We start from the raw sequence: 15,969 nt of genomic DNA, 5'->3' as shown, positions 1-15,969 counted from the left end.
GGGGTAAGGGGAAGGGCTAAGGGGTAGAATTGGGATTGGGCCTTAAAGACACCATCATGTTCATGATTCATGATACTTCTCAGATTATAGAAAATGCCACGTCCTAAATTATAAAAAGCTGCTTGAAATGCAGCTGAACATCATTTATAGTTTCACTGAGGCCACAAAGTAATGAGTTTATAATCATAGTTTACAAATTTACATAGGAAACTGACAAAGGAAACTACTTAAAATAGAGCTGCTTCAGCAGACTAAAATAAATCTGAATCCCCCTATAATGATGTGGTGTGGAGATGACGTTAAACTCTATGAGGGATGAAGTATTAGAAAGCTGGTGTAACAAATGCATTTCCTTGAGGGAAAAATAAATAAAACTGTCAAAATGCAGTACAACTTCCTTTATATTTGAATTGTCACACGTTTTTGAAATTGAACAAAATTGAGCATAACATTTTATTTTATGCAATGGAATAAAGACAGCTGTTGTACGTTTTGAACATTTAAATGTCATCAAACTAATTTGACAAAAAAGTGTAACAGATGACAACATTTAATTAGTGGTTCATGTGATAGTGATTCATTAAGTAGGATGACGATTAATGAAAACATAAAATGAGTTTGCAAATTGTATTTGTAATTTTGTAAATGACAAGTATCATTAATATAAAATGTTATACTTTAAATATGTATTATTGTTGTGCTGTTATGATATTAAAATACCAATAATGACTTGTGATAATAATTTAAAGTAATACATTTATCTAAATTAAATATGTTTGGATATATTATTAAGTATAATGTCATTTAATTAATTATTTATGCCTCAATATTTAATATATGTTTACATTTAGCACAAAACCAATTTTTGTGACAAAATGTGTGTCATATACTAATGAAAATGCTAGTAAAGCAAGTTGAAAAATTGAACTAAGGCGCTTTTTTCTCTTGGGTCAATAAAAATAAATGTCCTCACAGTTTTGCACATTCATTTTGCACTGTAGTCTGTTACTACATAGCAAGGCACATTACTAATCAAGTTTAGACATATTTATGGAAAAAATACAAAATCTCTTCATGGAACAAGATCTTTAGTTAATACTCAAAGTAAGGCATAAATGTAATATCAATTATTTTGAGACATATAATACTGTACTGTTGGCTATTCCTACAAATACCTGTGCCATTTTAGGCCCTGTTTACACTAATGCGTTTTAGTTTGAAAACGCATAAGTTTTGCTACGGTTACGCCAACCGTCCACACTACGCCGGAGTTCTCGAGCGCCGAAAACGGAGCGTTTCGAAAACGCTGGAGAGGCCGTTTTCATTCTGAAACGCTGCTGCTCTGTCTCAGTGTGGATGATGGAAAACGGAGACATCTGAAAACGGAGGCGGGGCTGCAGACGTTCGCCTCTCTGATTGGGGCTTTTCCTGAATATTAAGTAGCCTAACACGCACAGTTCAGTCCTGCATTCTCTCCGTGTAAGTTCAGACTTCGCAAGTTTGATCAAGGCTGCAGTATCTTCTTCTCAGTTTGATATGGAAAAGCAGACTATACCGAGGACACGGGTAAATCTTCAAAGGGAACAGTGTACTTTATAACTTCATTCACATCACCCTGGCTTCGTTGTTTCACTTTCTCAACAATAAAATGTAAACATGATTTAAGGAACTGCCTATTTTCATTTTAATATTAGCAACTTAGACAGCAGACATGTTGAGGCGTCTTGCTGCATATATGAGCGTCATCTTCACTGTGTGGATATTTATAACAAAACGGAGCCGATAACAACTGCCTCCTTTCAATTTCAGTGAAAATACGAAACACAGCCTCTCTTTTGCTGAGTATCAGTTTTAAGAATCGATAATGGCCATTTTAAAAGTATAACATACAATAAGTTTATACATTATAGGAAATAAAGGCAAGCGATCAGTCAATATAGAGACTGTACGTGGTTACATTAAACATTAACTTATCTTTGCGCTCAGCCAAAACACGTTACCTGAGAACAAGTAATAGATTCCAATGCCCAAAGTCAGGGAATATGTCGTTAGATAAAGACAACAAGATAAATGAAATATCCTGTTTAATAAATATAGTGAGATTAGATCCAGCGGGAGATGCTTGATGAGAAGTCCGACTAGCAGAGCTGTCATCTGGGTAGATGGGCTGCAGCGCTTGCCCGAGAATGTCTGTGTGGTCACGTGATGTGCGTTTTCAGCGTTTTGGTGTGGACGGAGAGCAGTTCAGAAACGCTGGGTAAAACGCGAGTGTGGACGCGGATCGTTTTCATTCTAAAACGCCGTTTTAAAACTAAAACGTACTAGTGTAAACGGGGCCTTAGACTGGTTTCATGGTATCGGGCAGGGGTGTCAAACTCAACTGCTGGAGGGCCGCAGCCCTGCAGACTTTCCAGCCCTGCTTCAGCACACCTATCTGCATGTATCAAAAAGGCCCGAAGTGCTCAATTAGTCTGATCAGGTGTGTTTAACTTAACTGTGCAGATTAGCAACTAGATACATGCCCATTAATCTACATCCCCTTCAATCAATGAAAAAATGCCTTGATTAGTGTAAAGGTAGTAAAAAAAGCATCATTAATTATTTATGAACAACTACAACTACAGTCCATTACTTTCCGTTCCACGAAATGTTGGGAGTGAGAATTTCATAAGAAATGTGGTAATCAGGTTTGGAGGATCTTATAAACACTATATTAATTCTAGACATTGTCTTCTTCAGTTTAACATAATTCATTGGTTAAATTATTCAAAGAAAAAAAATGACATTTTCCAAAATATTTCACCTCTTTGCGACAAATGTAATTCATCAGATGCAGATCTATCTCACAGTTTTATTTTTGTTCTAAGATACAGAATTATTGAAATGAAAATTTTCAAGTGCTTTCTGGGATGTTGCAGTTGCAATTTTGATTGGATCCAATGCTTTTAATTCTGGGATTCTCTGAACAAAGCCATTTGTTGTCAAATACACAACATAAATTGCTCTCATACTGTTTAACTATGACCAAGAAGCTACTGCTACTAAAAATGTTTAAAAAAAAAAAAAAAAAAAAGGAATCCCCTACATGTATGTGGCTTGGAGAAATTACTTCTTTGTTACATTTGGAGCGAATTAGATACTATTTGAAAAGAAAACTCAATCAATTTTTGGCATCCTTTTATTTGTTACCTTGAAAAGAATATTGTGGAATAATGCATCATTTCTGTGATGTTTTTATTTATGCTTTGTCATCATACTCTGTTGCTCAGGTCTTTGTAAACAAGTTGGCTTGTTATGTAGGTGGGTAGTTTATTTATTATTATGATTTTCATATTGCTTTTTTTCCTTTTCTTTTCTTTTTTTTCCTTTTTCTTTGCTTTGCCCATGTTATATATGGACAAAATATGTAAAACAGAGAATCCTTTTGTTTTTGAATCTGTGTCTTCAATAAAACTTATTTGACAAAGTACTGAATTGAATAAGGCTAGAGGGAAATATATATGCAGCAATGTACAGAGACTTCCTGAATGGAAACCTGCTTCAGAGTGCTCTTGATCTTAGACTGGGGTGACGGTTCATCTCAATGACCCAAAGCACACCGGCAAAATATCAATGGAGTGGCTTCACAACAACTCGGTGAATGTCCTCGAGTGGCTCAGCCAGAGCCCAGACCTAAATCCTATAGAACATCTCTGGAGAGATCTGAAAATGGCTGTAAACCCTCGCTTTCCGTCTAACCAATTACAGCTTGAGAGGTACTGCAAAGCAGAATGGGCAAAAATTCCCAAAGATTGTTGTGCCAAGCTTTTGGCATCATATTCAAAAAGACGAGGCTGTAATTGCTGCCAAAGATGCATCAACAAAGTATTGAGCAAAGGCTGTAAATACTTATGTACATGTGAGTTTTTAGCTTATTTATTTTTAATAAATTTGCCATATTTAAAAAAAATCTTTTTTCACATTGTCATTATGGGGTGATGTGGGTAGAATTTTGAGAAAATAAATTAATTTAATCCATTTTAGCTTTTATAAAATTTTTAATTTAACCATTAACCGCCTTTGTCTAGATTAAATGCAAATGGGGGTGGTTAATTAAAATTATTTTTGGCAAAATAAAAGAAAAAAAATGTCATATGGCTTTACTGAAATACAAGACTTACATTGTTTGAAATAAAATTCCTCTGATGCATTTACAGCCATGTTAATCAGTGCTGGCACAGTAGTCTATCAGCCCTGTGCAGCTGCATTTCAGCAGATTTGGTTTAAAGTCCCTTAAGAGAGACTTCAAGGACTGTGGTGGTGCTGCTCAAAATATGCAGTGCACAATGGCCAGCAGCATAACACCAGCTGACAAGTCTTACTCAACACACTCAGACTCTGACAGGTAATTTATTCCTCTCAGAGCGGCGGGTCACACTCAGGGGCGGCTGGACGCCTCCAGCTCCACCGCAGGACTCTCATTAGATTGCCTGCACTGCCCTGTCAAATCCACTGCAGTTAAACTAAAACAAAACACAGACTTACATACTTCATAGGTCTTTTCCCTGTTTCAAGTCCAGCAGAAGATGAGCTGGACAGGACGTTGGGTGTAATAGAACCTGATTGACTGCACAGCCAGTTTAACATTTAAAGGGGACATAGGACATCGCATTTTGGTTGTTGCATGTAAAAGGTGTTAGGGTTAGATCAAATAAAAAGTAAGTGGACAATAATGTAAGAAAAAATTATAGTTTCTGGAAGTTTTATCATTTTAAGACAGGGCTCCACGATATTAGAAAAATCTGACATTGTGATATTTTGTTTTACGGCGATATATTGCAATATTAATAAAGTTTCACCAGATGGCTTGAAAAGTTCCATTTCGACAGAAATCATTCATTTCGATCGATAGGGGTGATTTTCTAAGAGTGTGAATCATCATTCATTCATTCATTTTCTTGTCGGCTTAGTCCCTTTATTAATCCGGGGTCGCCACAGCGGAATGAACCGCCAACTTATCCAGCAAGTCTTTACGCAGCGGCAACCCATCCAGCCGCAACCCATCTCTGGGTGAACATCCACACACATTCACACACACACACACACACACTCATACACTACGGACAATTTAGCCTATACCCAATTCCCCTGTACCGCATGTCTTTGGACTGTGGGCGAAACCGGAGAACCCAGAGGAAACAAACGCGAATGCAGGGAGAACATGCAAACTCCTCACAGAAACCCCAACTGAGCTGAGGCTTGAACCAGCGACTCCGCGAACTTCTTGCTGCGAGGTGACAGCACTACCTACTGCGCCACTGCCTCGCCCAGTGTGAATCATATATAAAAAAAAATAAAAAATTGTGAGCAAAAGTAATTACACCAGAGCCACGAAAAAAAGTCAATTAAACGTGCTTAATGATTTTCTGTAGTCAAACACTATTCAGTAGGGATGTAATGATTCACCTGACTCACGAGTCGATTCACAATACTAATCTCACGATTCACAAATCACAATTTTTAAACGAAATTATTTGAAACAAATTTTATGTAAACAAGAGCCCTTTAGTTTCTTTAATTTCTATTGCTATTTTAAAAACAAATAAAATCTAAAAATAAATAAATAAAAAACTTGATTAAAAAATTACTAATTATAAAGTAGAACAGAGACAGAAGTTGAACATGATAATGAAGGTGAATAATTAATATGACTTATATAATTAATTAGTAAAAGTATCAGTGTGATACACTTAAGAGGAGATAACCTTGAACATTTTAAATATTTTAATAAGAAGCAAATTATTAAAATATGCATAAACTAATTTGAAAAGGAGAGGATAAAAATAATCTAATTCCTAACAGCACAACTTTCTCATTCAGTCTGAAAACATCTTCACACTTTCGCTATGAAGAAACTGATGCACCGTATGAACTCCGCATCACTCGTGGAGCAAGAGGAGATGCAAATCATCCAATTAAAAATTTAAAAAACAAATTGGTGTATAGACATCTGTGACAATAGTTTTTCACTGTGGTGATGGTTAATGTGCATCATATTTGTTGTTCTGTTATTGCAAGTAAACAAATACTTGCACACAGTTTGTGTTTTGTCTGGTGCACTGTCATTTTACTTTGCCGCCACTGATGTGCAGGTAAAGTGAGATTATGCCTGTAAACACAGCCCCTCTGTTCAAAAAAATGTATTACGATTCGTTCAACATTTCTACCGATTTGAATGGTCACAGTTACAGATTTGCAATCGGCTCACGGTGAATCGTTACATCCCTAGTATTTAGGTATAGAAATTGAATAATGAAATGTAAAATAATACTATAGTTGTACATTGAATTAATTCAGTAAAATAATGCTTCATTAGTTACAAATGTACTTTTTTGTGCCTGAATGCTCTTTTGAAATGCCTTTAAAACACGACAACAAAAAAACTTTCACTCTGTTATGGTTATACGTTGCTATGCCTCAACAAATCTCATGTATTCTTAACTGTTGTGCTGATCAATTATAATCCCAAATCTTCTGATGTTTGAAAAGAATAGGCAAATATGGTTATGTGCAAAAAGTAGCATGTTAACGAGTCCTGTGCAAATCTCAGCTTAGTTTACTTAAAAGTTCTATGTAGCCTGTAGTGCAATTAGCTCTGTATGAAACAAACCCAGGTGTATTAAATGTAGTCGAAACATGAATCAAGTAACATGCTCTTTCCTAAAATTCTGGATCAATATTGTATGCATACAAAATAAGATCACCTATAAAAAAATATCTTTTAAGAATAATACTAAACATTAAGTTCTTTAAAAGTTTTTTGCATTGTTATGGGCAGATGAAATAATCTTTTTGTTTGTGTACGTTTTACGGTGTCTTTCAATGTCGATGTTTGCAACCATTACGAAAAAACATAAATATAGAGATTTCGTCATATCCTGCCCTTATACAGCAGTTCATTTTCATTCCTTTGCAAAGCAAAGTAAATCAATGAAATCATGCAACATGATTTTAGAAGTACATGACGTAGAACTAACGGATATTGCAAAAAATAAAATTAAAAAAACTTACAATACCATGTTCCATATCATTTTGTATGAATAATTATTGAATATTTTTAACAATCTATTTAGGAATATTAGGATCTTTGTATCCACTTTATTATAATTTATGAACATAACTAAGGCAAATGGCTTTAATAGTCAAAAACTAAAATATTTAAACAAAAATTCGGATCTCCTTATAATAAAATAAACATAAGTGTTAAAGAGAATTTTAAACTTAAAATGTTATAAAGTGTGTGCAATGGTAAAGCGTAAACACTGAACAATCAAAGCAAACTTTAAGGTGTGAATAATAATGATACAGTCAACCTCAAACTCTGTAAACAAAACAAATTATATTAATCAAATCTGAGCTTTCAAGTAAAGGAACCAGCCATTATTGTTCAAATACATATTGCTACTCTACAAATTGTGAAGTTAAATGACTACATTGCCCCTATGCTAAACAATCTTTAGATGGGTAGCTAGTGGATAGGATGCACAAGAAAAGAAATCAAAAAGCCACTCTGGCGACATCCTTATATCCTTTTTTATTTACACTCCCCTTACTGCTGCTAGCCACCACACTGATTTTTGCGTGTGTTGCTTTTCTAACCTAAAGTGACAAGCGTGAGCATGTGGTTTACTTCACTATTTAAAACACGTTTTGCGCTTGCTCTCCTCTGTCGTCCATTAAGCGTTTTCTCAGAGGATGACAAACAGACAAACAGACATGTAAAATCATCTTTTATCTCAAGGTGTGCATCTATTCTAAATGGTCAACTTCAGGGGGGCCTAACGATTAAAGAGTTGGACTTGGGTCTCGGTATTCATGTGCATCCCGCAATGCCCTGGGTGTGTGCTAACAAGTGTAAGATGTTTAGGATAAGAGCATATGCTAAATGCATACATGTGATGTAAATGTATAATTCATTCTGTATTATCAATGACCATTTTCCTCATGGGAACAAACAAAAACGGTTAAGCCAAAAATTACTGGTATTGCTATACTTCTTGAAGCACTTAGGGCCAACAATGTGATGAATACCAGAACATACACACACACACTGCAAAGTCACCACAGCACAAAGTTTACAGACAGAGAAAGAGAAAGAGCATGAAAGGGTACAAAGGTACTGCATGTACTGTAGTCAAAAGAGTCAGCTGCCAAAAACTAGGGCAGGTGATTACCCTTTAAACCAGGGGTCACCAATCTCGTTCCTGAAGGGTCGGTGTCCCTGCAGGGTTTAGCACCAACTCGCCTCAACACACCTGCCTGCATGTTTCAAATATACCTAGTAAGACCTTGATTAGCTTGTTCAGGTGTGTTTGATTAGAGTTGGAGCTAAAATCTGCAGGACACCGGCCCTCCAGGAACAAGTTTGGTGACCACTGCTTTAAACCTATGCAAATATCAAGATTGAGATACTGAGACAAAAAATAGGTGGGCAAACATCTAATCTAAAACTCAAGAATGAGATTTAATTATGTGGTCAGAGTGTATGCGCTAATGTGAGTATGTGGAGGCAGTGAGTAATCCTGTGAAAGTGAATGGGAAGTGACTCATTAAGAGTAGAAGTGTGAGGGCAGAATTCGGCCTCAGCACCCGCTAGCTCCCACCTGCTTTCAGGCCAGCAGCTCCACACAGACACACACAAACCCACACACACACAAACACACACTTTACCCCAGTGACCCCTGCTTACATCCTCACTGCACTAAAACCACACAGTTTAAAGATTATTAGCAGGTTAGAATACCCCTGTAATTCGAGTTAAAGAGACAGTACACTTAAAAATGAGAATTTACTCAATATTTACTCTTCCCCGAGAGGTTACAAACATATGAGTATTTTCACTGTTAAACACAAAATAAGATGTTTTGAAGAAAACTGAAAACCAGCCATTGACTTAATAAAAAAAACAATTATGGTTTCCAGATTTCTTTAAATGATCTCATTTTGTGTTCAACGGAAGAAACAGACTCATAAAAGTTTGAAACAAGTAAGGCCCAAGTAAATAATGCAGAACTAGGGCTGCACAATATATTGTTTATATAGACACTTTTCAGCATTGATATCGCAATGTGATAATTCGCAATAGTCACATCGTAGTATATATGTTGGGATTACAGTAAGTATAATGATTTTAAAAGCATTCAGGCATATGAAAATGTACCATTTGTGAAAAACAATAATTCATTTTGTTGAATTATTTTTATCATTCAATCACTGTATTTGAGTACTGTTAGACTCTGAAAATGATAAACACTTTATTTTTGTTGAATATTTTTTCTTGATTGTATGAAAACACTCACAAATCTGTAGACTGTTTATTAGATCTTCTGGAGATGCACTCCCACTGCAGAATCAGCCCAATTTGATCTAACATTATAAATTCTTTCCAAATAGAGATATTAAGTCATCTTGTGAAATTGTATTCATATAAAAAGCAAAATACAAAAAAATATTGCAATCCTAGATTTTCTTTAATTATATTGAAGCCCTAGACAGAACTATCATTGGGTGAAATATCACTTTCGACACTAAAAATCCTACATAAAACACAGAATTAATTGAATTAAACGGAATTTACCTTTTAACATGGAACAATGTAAACATTTTGGATAAATAAATCAAAAGTAGTGCGGTACACAATCAAAACACAATAAGGATGGGTGTCTGAGAACTATAGATGACACAAAAGACTACTTATGCTACAAACATATTGAAGTGTGTTGTTGTCATTCTCTGCCGCTTTACTATTTAAGGACATGAAGATATAAACTTAACTGTATTTACTAAGCTAATATGAGTGCCACTTGACCAGCATTTTACACTATTATGTGAGGAAAACATATCATCATATCATGAACACATTAGGCATTGGAACGATAACCTGTTTAAAGGTATACCGCGGTTCTAAAATGTCAAGGTTTTAAAACCGTTAAAATTTTTCTGTTATACCATTCCTAAGGTATTTGTATTTGTATTTTTTTTTTTTTTTTTGACAATTTTATTGAGTTTTTTAGGCCAAAATTAGAATAAGTCCCTCCACATTATAAGCTACTGGACAGTCTATGATTCAGGAAATATCTGAAAAAAAAAATTCTCTCATAAACCAACATCCAACACGCTGTAGGGCTGAACAGAGCAGTGGCTTTACTTTATATCCAAAGAAAAGAAAGATATTCAAAGATGCCTTTTTAAGTTGAAAAGAAATCTGTTTTTGAAAATAATGAAGACAGCAGAAGTCAATGATTTATGTGAATTAATAAGGTCGACATGTTACTGTTTCAAAACATTTTAAATATTAAACAAAAATATATCATGTTCAACAGGGTTATAGCTAGACTTTTAAAAATAACTTTTTTTAGAGCAGTAATAACAATACCGTGATATCGCGAAATGGGATATTTTTACCCACAGATATCATACTATCAGAATCTTATACAGGCCCATGCCAAGAACACATAAATACTCACAGCAACTTCCCAAAAAGATAACAAAATTAAAGTTCAGTTTAATTTAAGTTTTTTTGTTCACTTTTTTTCCAAGTTCAAGTTTTCCTAATTTGGTAGTTTTGTGGAACTATTTAGAAATAGTGGTTAAATTAAATAGGCTTTATCCTTTCAATTAATTGGACATTTATTTTACTATTAAAAAGAAGTCAAGATGAGGGGCAAATGGGGTTAAAACAAACAGAATCTAGAAAAATGTCAAATAAAACATGGAATTAATTTTGTGGTGGGGGGTTTCAAAAGAAGTTTATACAGCCGTATATCCCTGTATGAATTTTTGTTTGAATATTTGTGAGATGTCACACACACACAAGATTGCATGAACTCGACTGCAAATGTGATATTGATTTCACAGTTCAACAATTTAGTCTTTTTTTTTTTGCAATTAAAAATGATTTCAGTGACATAAAATACTTGCTTATTAGCCAATTATTCTAAAAGCAACTTACCAGATTATTTAAAATTAGTCTAATAATTTTTAACATCTATAATTAATGCTACAATTTATACGTTTGTTACTTTGAGAATGCAAATGCACTTGTCAGTTTGTGCTACATTTTCAGCTGACAGTCTTTTGTGCAGAAATAAACAAACTTTGAGAAGCAGGACTTATGTAAAACCTCTGATCATACATCTAACAAGACCTACATTCAGAAGAAACAGAAGCACAGCTGCAAACTGGAACAAACATCACTTCCTCCTCATGCTGCCACTCACACAAATCTTCCGATACATTTCATAAAAATTTACCAATCTGCTATTTTCAATTTACATTTTACACTTGAATTAATAATAAGGTACAATTTTGAACAACAAGATCAGAACAATTCCCGTTCAATTAGTTTGTACAGAATCATATTTCAGAACTAAATAGAACCAAATGACGATCTTTCAATCCTTTTCATTACATGTGTATTAATATACGTCATACACAACCTCTATTTACATGGACCAGACTGACTTACAAAACAGGATAACGAAGCAATAATTATCTTTAGAAATGATGTCACTCAACCACACACACACAAAAAAACAAAAACAAAAAGAAACTGTATGACACATGAGCAATTATTTTAAAAGCAAGATACTTTACATTGAATCCCTGATCTGAATCCTCCATTTAGTCTGGGTATTCCTTGGTCTTCACAGAATGATACTACGCAGTGACCTCAAGTTAAGCAACTGCCCATTAACACTTCCATGGCTTATTCTTGTAGCTACTCGGGTTTATTTCAAGTAATCAACACAAAGCTCAAATTCTCTGAGTCAAAAATAGGTCTCTCCAAAGACAATTAAGGGATGAATGCTAAGCTACTTAAAGCTTAAAAGGTAAACCAAGGCTCAAACTTTTATTCTGCATGCTCCACTATAGAAAAATAAATAAATCTATAGTAATAAAAACTAAAATTGAAGACCAAATATGTAATGTTTTTGGATTTACGTTGTATCAAAGAAGTCTTAACTAAAAATCCTGAACAGTTTTATTACGCAAGTTGAGAAAAGCTTGTCAAAACCACTCTAAAGACCCCTTAAGCAATTTTGTGAGACCACTAAGAAGATTAGAGCATCTATGTCCCTACTGAACACATACTGTGTTAAGTTAATCAAGTCAAGTAGCTTAAATATATTTAAATAATGATTTTAAGGAATTTTAGAAAAAGTTCCAGAAATTTGGGTGATGAAAATAAGTTTTTGGGCTCACAAGAAAAAAAAGTTGATAATACAGAATACATACATTCAGACCCTAAAATAAAACTATAAAAAAAGACCTTCTATAATACCCTTTTATTTTACATAAACTGTAAATATACAAAAATGACAACACATACAGACTAAGGGTAACCTTTACCCCTTTATATTGCAAAGAAGCACATATGTTAAATTTATTGACCTTGATTACAATATTTTGTTTTTAGCTATAAAATTGAAAAGGTCCAGTAATAATCCCCAGTAACACTCCAGGGTTGTTTCTCAATTCCAAGAACACTGAGAATGGACTTGCATTCTTGTGAAGACTGGTCTTGCCAGGTGTCCTTGGAAGAACAAACTCGGGAGACAACGAGAACAGAGAACACGTCCTGTTAGAAATGAGATGCTGCGTTCTTCCTAATGGTCACATGACCTTCACGCGCTTTTAACGGAAAATTAGTTGAACATTACAGCATTCATACAGCGATTTTTTTTCCCCCTTTTCATTATATATACTATGCATAAATACTTCACAAATATAGGTTGCAAAATATATATAAAACATTTTAACACCAATTTTAGCAAATGAACACCCTTAATGTGTTTATTCCTTTATTAAGATTTTAATGGTATTGTTTATATTCACCGTTTCATTTAGGGAAACTCCTGAGGTAAATAATTGATTTCTCTGAACTTTAATAATAAATCTATATAAGATGCTGTGCTTCCCACCCCCAGTCGCAATGACTTCTGGGACTTCTAGAGCGAGTTTGGTGCTCAAGTCATCATCGACATCAAGAACACAAAAAAAATTAAGCGATTACAAAATTATTAGCCCAAGTAACCATAACCTAAATGTGTCCATCACATTTTTAAGTTCCCTTGAAACTTTTCATTGTGATCCATGCTATTTGCATTTGTTGTGAGAAAACACTGTGCGTTTTGTTAATTTATTTGCATTGCGAGAATTTGCAGCCCGTATTTTATCATTTGTTTGCATTGAGAGCATTTGCAAGATGTTTACTGTCAAACTGATGAAGATCTGTTCTTAATTTCCTGGTGTTTTTTGTAATTGCTTTCTTAAATTACAGCACGTTAAGCTCTCTCAGTCAACCAATATGCTGCATGTAATAATGCATAATTAATTATATTTACTGTATATAGAAGACGTGCAACGTGGACACCTTAAAATAAAAAGTGCAAATGCACTTAGTGCTGTCAATCGATTAAAAAAAATTTACTAATTAATCGCACCTTTTTAGAAAAATTAATCGCGATTAATCGCATTTAAAATACTGAAACTTGTAATTTTGCCTATTTGAATGCAAAATTTATGTAAACGCAAGACAAAAATATTTAAATTCAAAATATAATTGTTTAATAGAATTTTTGTTTAACTTGTAACACAGATTTCTTCATGTAAACAACATACCCACAATAAACCATCAAGATCCTGGCTTGACAGCCATATTTATTACAGAAATTAAAACACAGGCATGTTAATGACATTTAAATTTCAAAACAATCAATGCCAATAAAGAAAACATTGATTTCCATGTTGGATTCTAAGTGGACTGCAAAAAAAATGCCAAAATACAGGAATTGCAGATATGGAAAATGAAAAATTATAATAATAGACTATAGAATACAAACTGTTGCACTCATTGTAAAGTTTTATTGCTGTGAGTTAAGAACATTAGTTATAGAGTAGAAACAATTTTGTTTAATCCTCCTTTACATTCATCCAGTTGCTAAGACTAGGAGTAGCCCGCAAGTGCACAGAGACTCCCAAATGCCCGCAAATGAATGATAATTTCTTGCAAACCGGTCGTTAAATACATTGCACACCCCTCTCGCTCCTACTCAGATACGTCGCTCACTCCACCGCTGACACAGACACACAGACAGACACACACACACACACAACGCGCTGCAGATGTTTTGGCCCCAACCGCCTTCCATACTGAAGCGACTCCCCTCAGATTCAACACGCATGATCACGTTCATCAAATTTGCTTAAACTAAGCGTCCTAAAGTATTACTGTATTTCACAAGGATTCTGACACAACAACGCGAAGCATACGCTTTCGTTGCGTTTAATGAGGAAACACGCTAAACTTGGAGGGCTCATGCTGAAAGGCAGAGTAATGCCCTGTCTTTGACAGCTCGCGACTTCACCAGAGACGTTCTGAGTACATTCACATAAGACACCAATACTCCGATTTTAATATGATTAAGATAATACTCTTATTTAAATTCTACCGTGTAGCCTTAAAAGGAACCTTACCTTAAAGGAACACCGAGTCACGAAATGCGGAGGATTTTCTTTCTGTTCGCCATGCGGTATCAACTTACAACAGAAGTCGAAAGTTAAAAATAAAACACCCGAAATTGCATGACACTTTGGAGAGCCTGGGGATGCGACTAATTGTTTTATACTGGAACTTGCCTTCAAAAAGTGCTTCCTTGGTCTTATCCACATTTATTGCATGTTGAACACACGTCCACCACAACAGGAAGTAAAAAAAAAAACGGCAACTGCGTTAATTGTGCTTTTTTTTTAATGCGTTAATTATTTAAAATTAATCGCATGCGTTAACGCGTTAATTTTGACAGCGCTAATATATATATATATATATATATATAATGTATGTGTGTATGTATGTATGTATGTATGTACGGTCTATTTCAGTTCCTCGAAATAGCAACCATCAACAATGCGCCTTAACACACCTCCTTTATAGATCGGCACACTCGAGTTTACAAAGTGGTGCGAAAGGATTTTCCATTTAAACAACGTGGCGCAAAACATGAAACTTGCGGTTGCGTTGGTCTGAAAATAGCAACAAATAGCGCGAAACACATCTTGCACCTTATTGCGCCAGGTGTATGATAGAGTCCAATGTGTCTGATAGCTTTACATGCCTGTAACAGTATTTCTATAGTTGGAAATAGTCGGCCAATGAAAGCTCCAATAGAGTGGTGTCTAGACATGTTCCACTGGCCTTTATTATCACCCCTTAAGTAATATGAACTTACAAAACCTGAAAAAAGAAGGCTAATTTACTGTATCTTTCACAGGATGAAATCAGGAGCATTGAAAACACATTGTACATTCAGTCACATCCACCGGTCATGTGAAACTGACAGTGCGCCCCTCACTGCAAACCATGCTTATTATGTTCTTCAAAGAAAGGCTCTTGTAAAGGGCAAACCACTCAGCAAAAAGCAAACCAATAAAAGGTGGAGACTAAAATCCAAGCTAAAAAACACTTACACAGAAAACTATGACATTCTTGTTAAAAACCGCAAGACCAAGCAGTGGATTGTAAATGTCAGGATTTTACGTGAATAGAACTCCTGCGATAATCAAGACTATGCAAAATGGTCAAAATCACAAATTTTGAGTCACAACTTCCTTGGTAAGGCTAGAGATGAAGCAGTTTTCATTGGTCAAAAGAGACACAGGAAGGTCTATGGAGATTCAAGCATGTAAGAGTTTAAAGGAGACCCCTAGGCGATTTCCCCTCAGGTGGACGGCTGGTCATAGATGTGCATTTGCAGCAGCACAGATGTTGTGCTTTTGCCACTACAGACAAATATAACACACTTCAAGTAGGGGGAAAAACACATCTCTGAAGCAGCAAGGATTATATAACCATCGTTTTAGCATATTTCAAGTGCAAGTGTTCAGACATTGCAAGTGCTCTGTGCTCAGCAAACGTCCTCTTCACTTGCA

At 35.0% G+C, this 15,969-nt stretch overlaps 1 protein-coding gene across 22 annotated transcripts in view; it reads right to left on the bottom strand.

Moving 5' to 3' along the window:
- The window catches only part of dlg1a (discs large MAGUK scaffold protein 1a), a 220,569-nt gene that overhangs the window by 192,668 nt on the left and 11,932 nt on the right, over positions 1-15,969 (bottom strand). For 3 of the 22 annotated variants that reach the window (XM_073952494.1, XM_073952498.1, XM_021476757.3), the window contains exon 1: positions 11,635-11,804. In XM_073952494.1, coding sequence (XP_073808595.1) covers positions 11,635-11,661 — 27 coding nt within the window. In that variant the 5' untranslated portion in view covers positions 11,662-11,804. 22 annotated transcript variants of the gene reach the window in all.

This window comes from Danio rerio, chromosome 6 (assembly GCF_049306965.1).
Source record: "Danio rerio strain Tuebingen ecotype United States chromosome 6, GRCz12tu, whole genome shotgun sequence".
NCBI classification, from domain to species: domain Eukaryota; kingdom Metazoa; phylum Chordata; class Actinopteri; order Cypriniformes; family Danionidae; genus Danio; species Danio rerio.
This window is presented reverse-complemented; position numbering and strand designations above follow the sequence as displayed.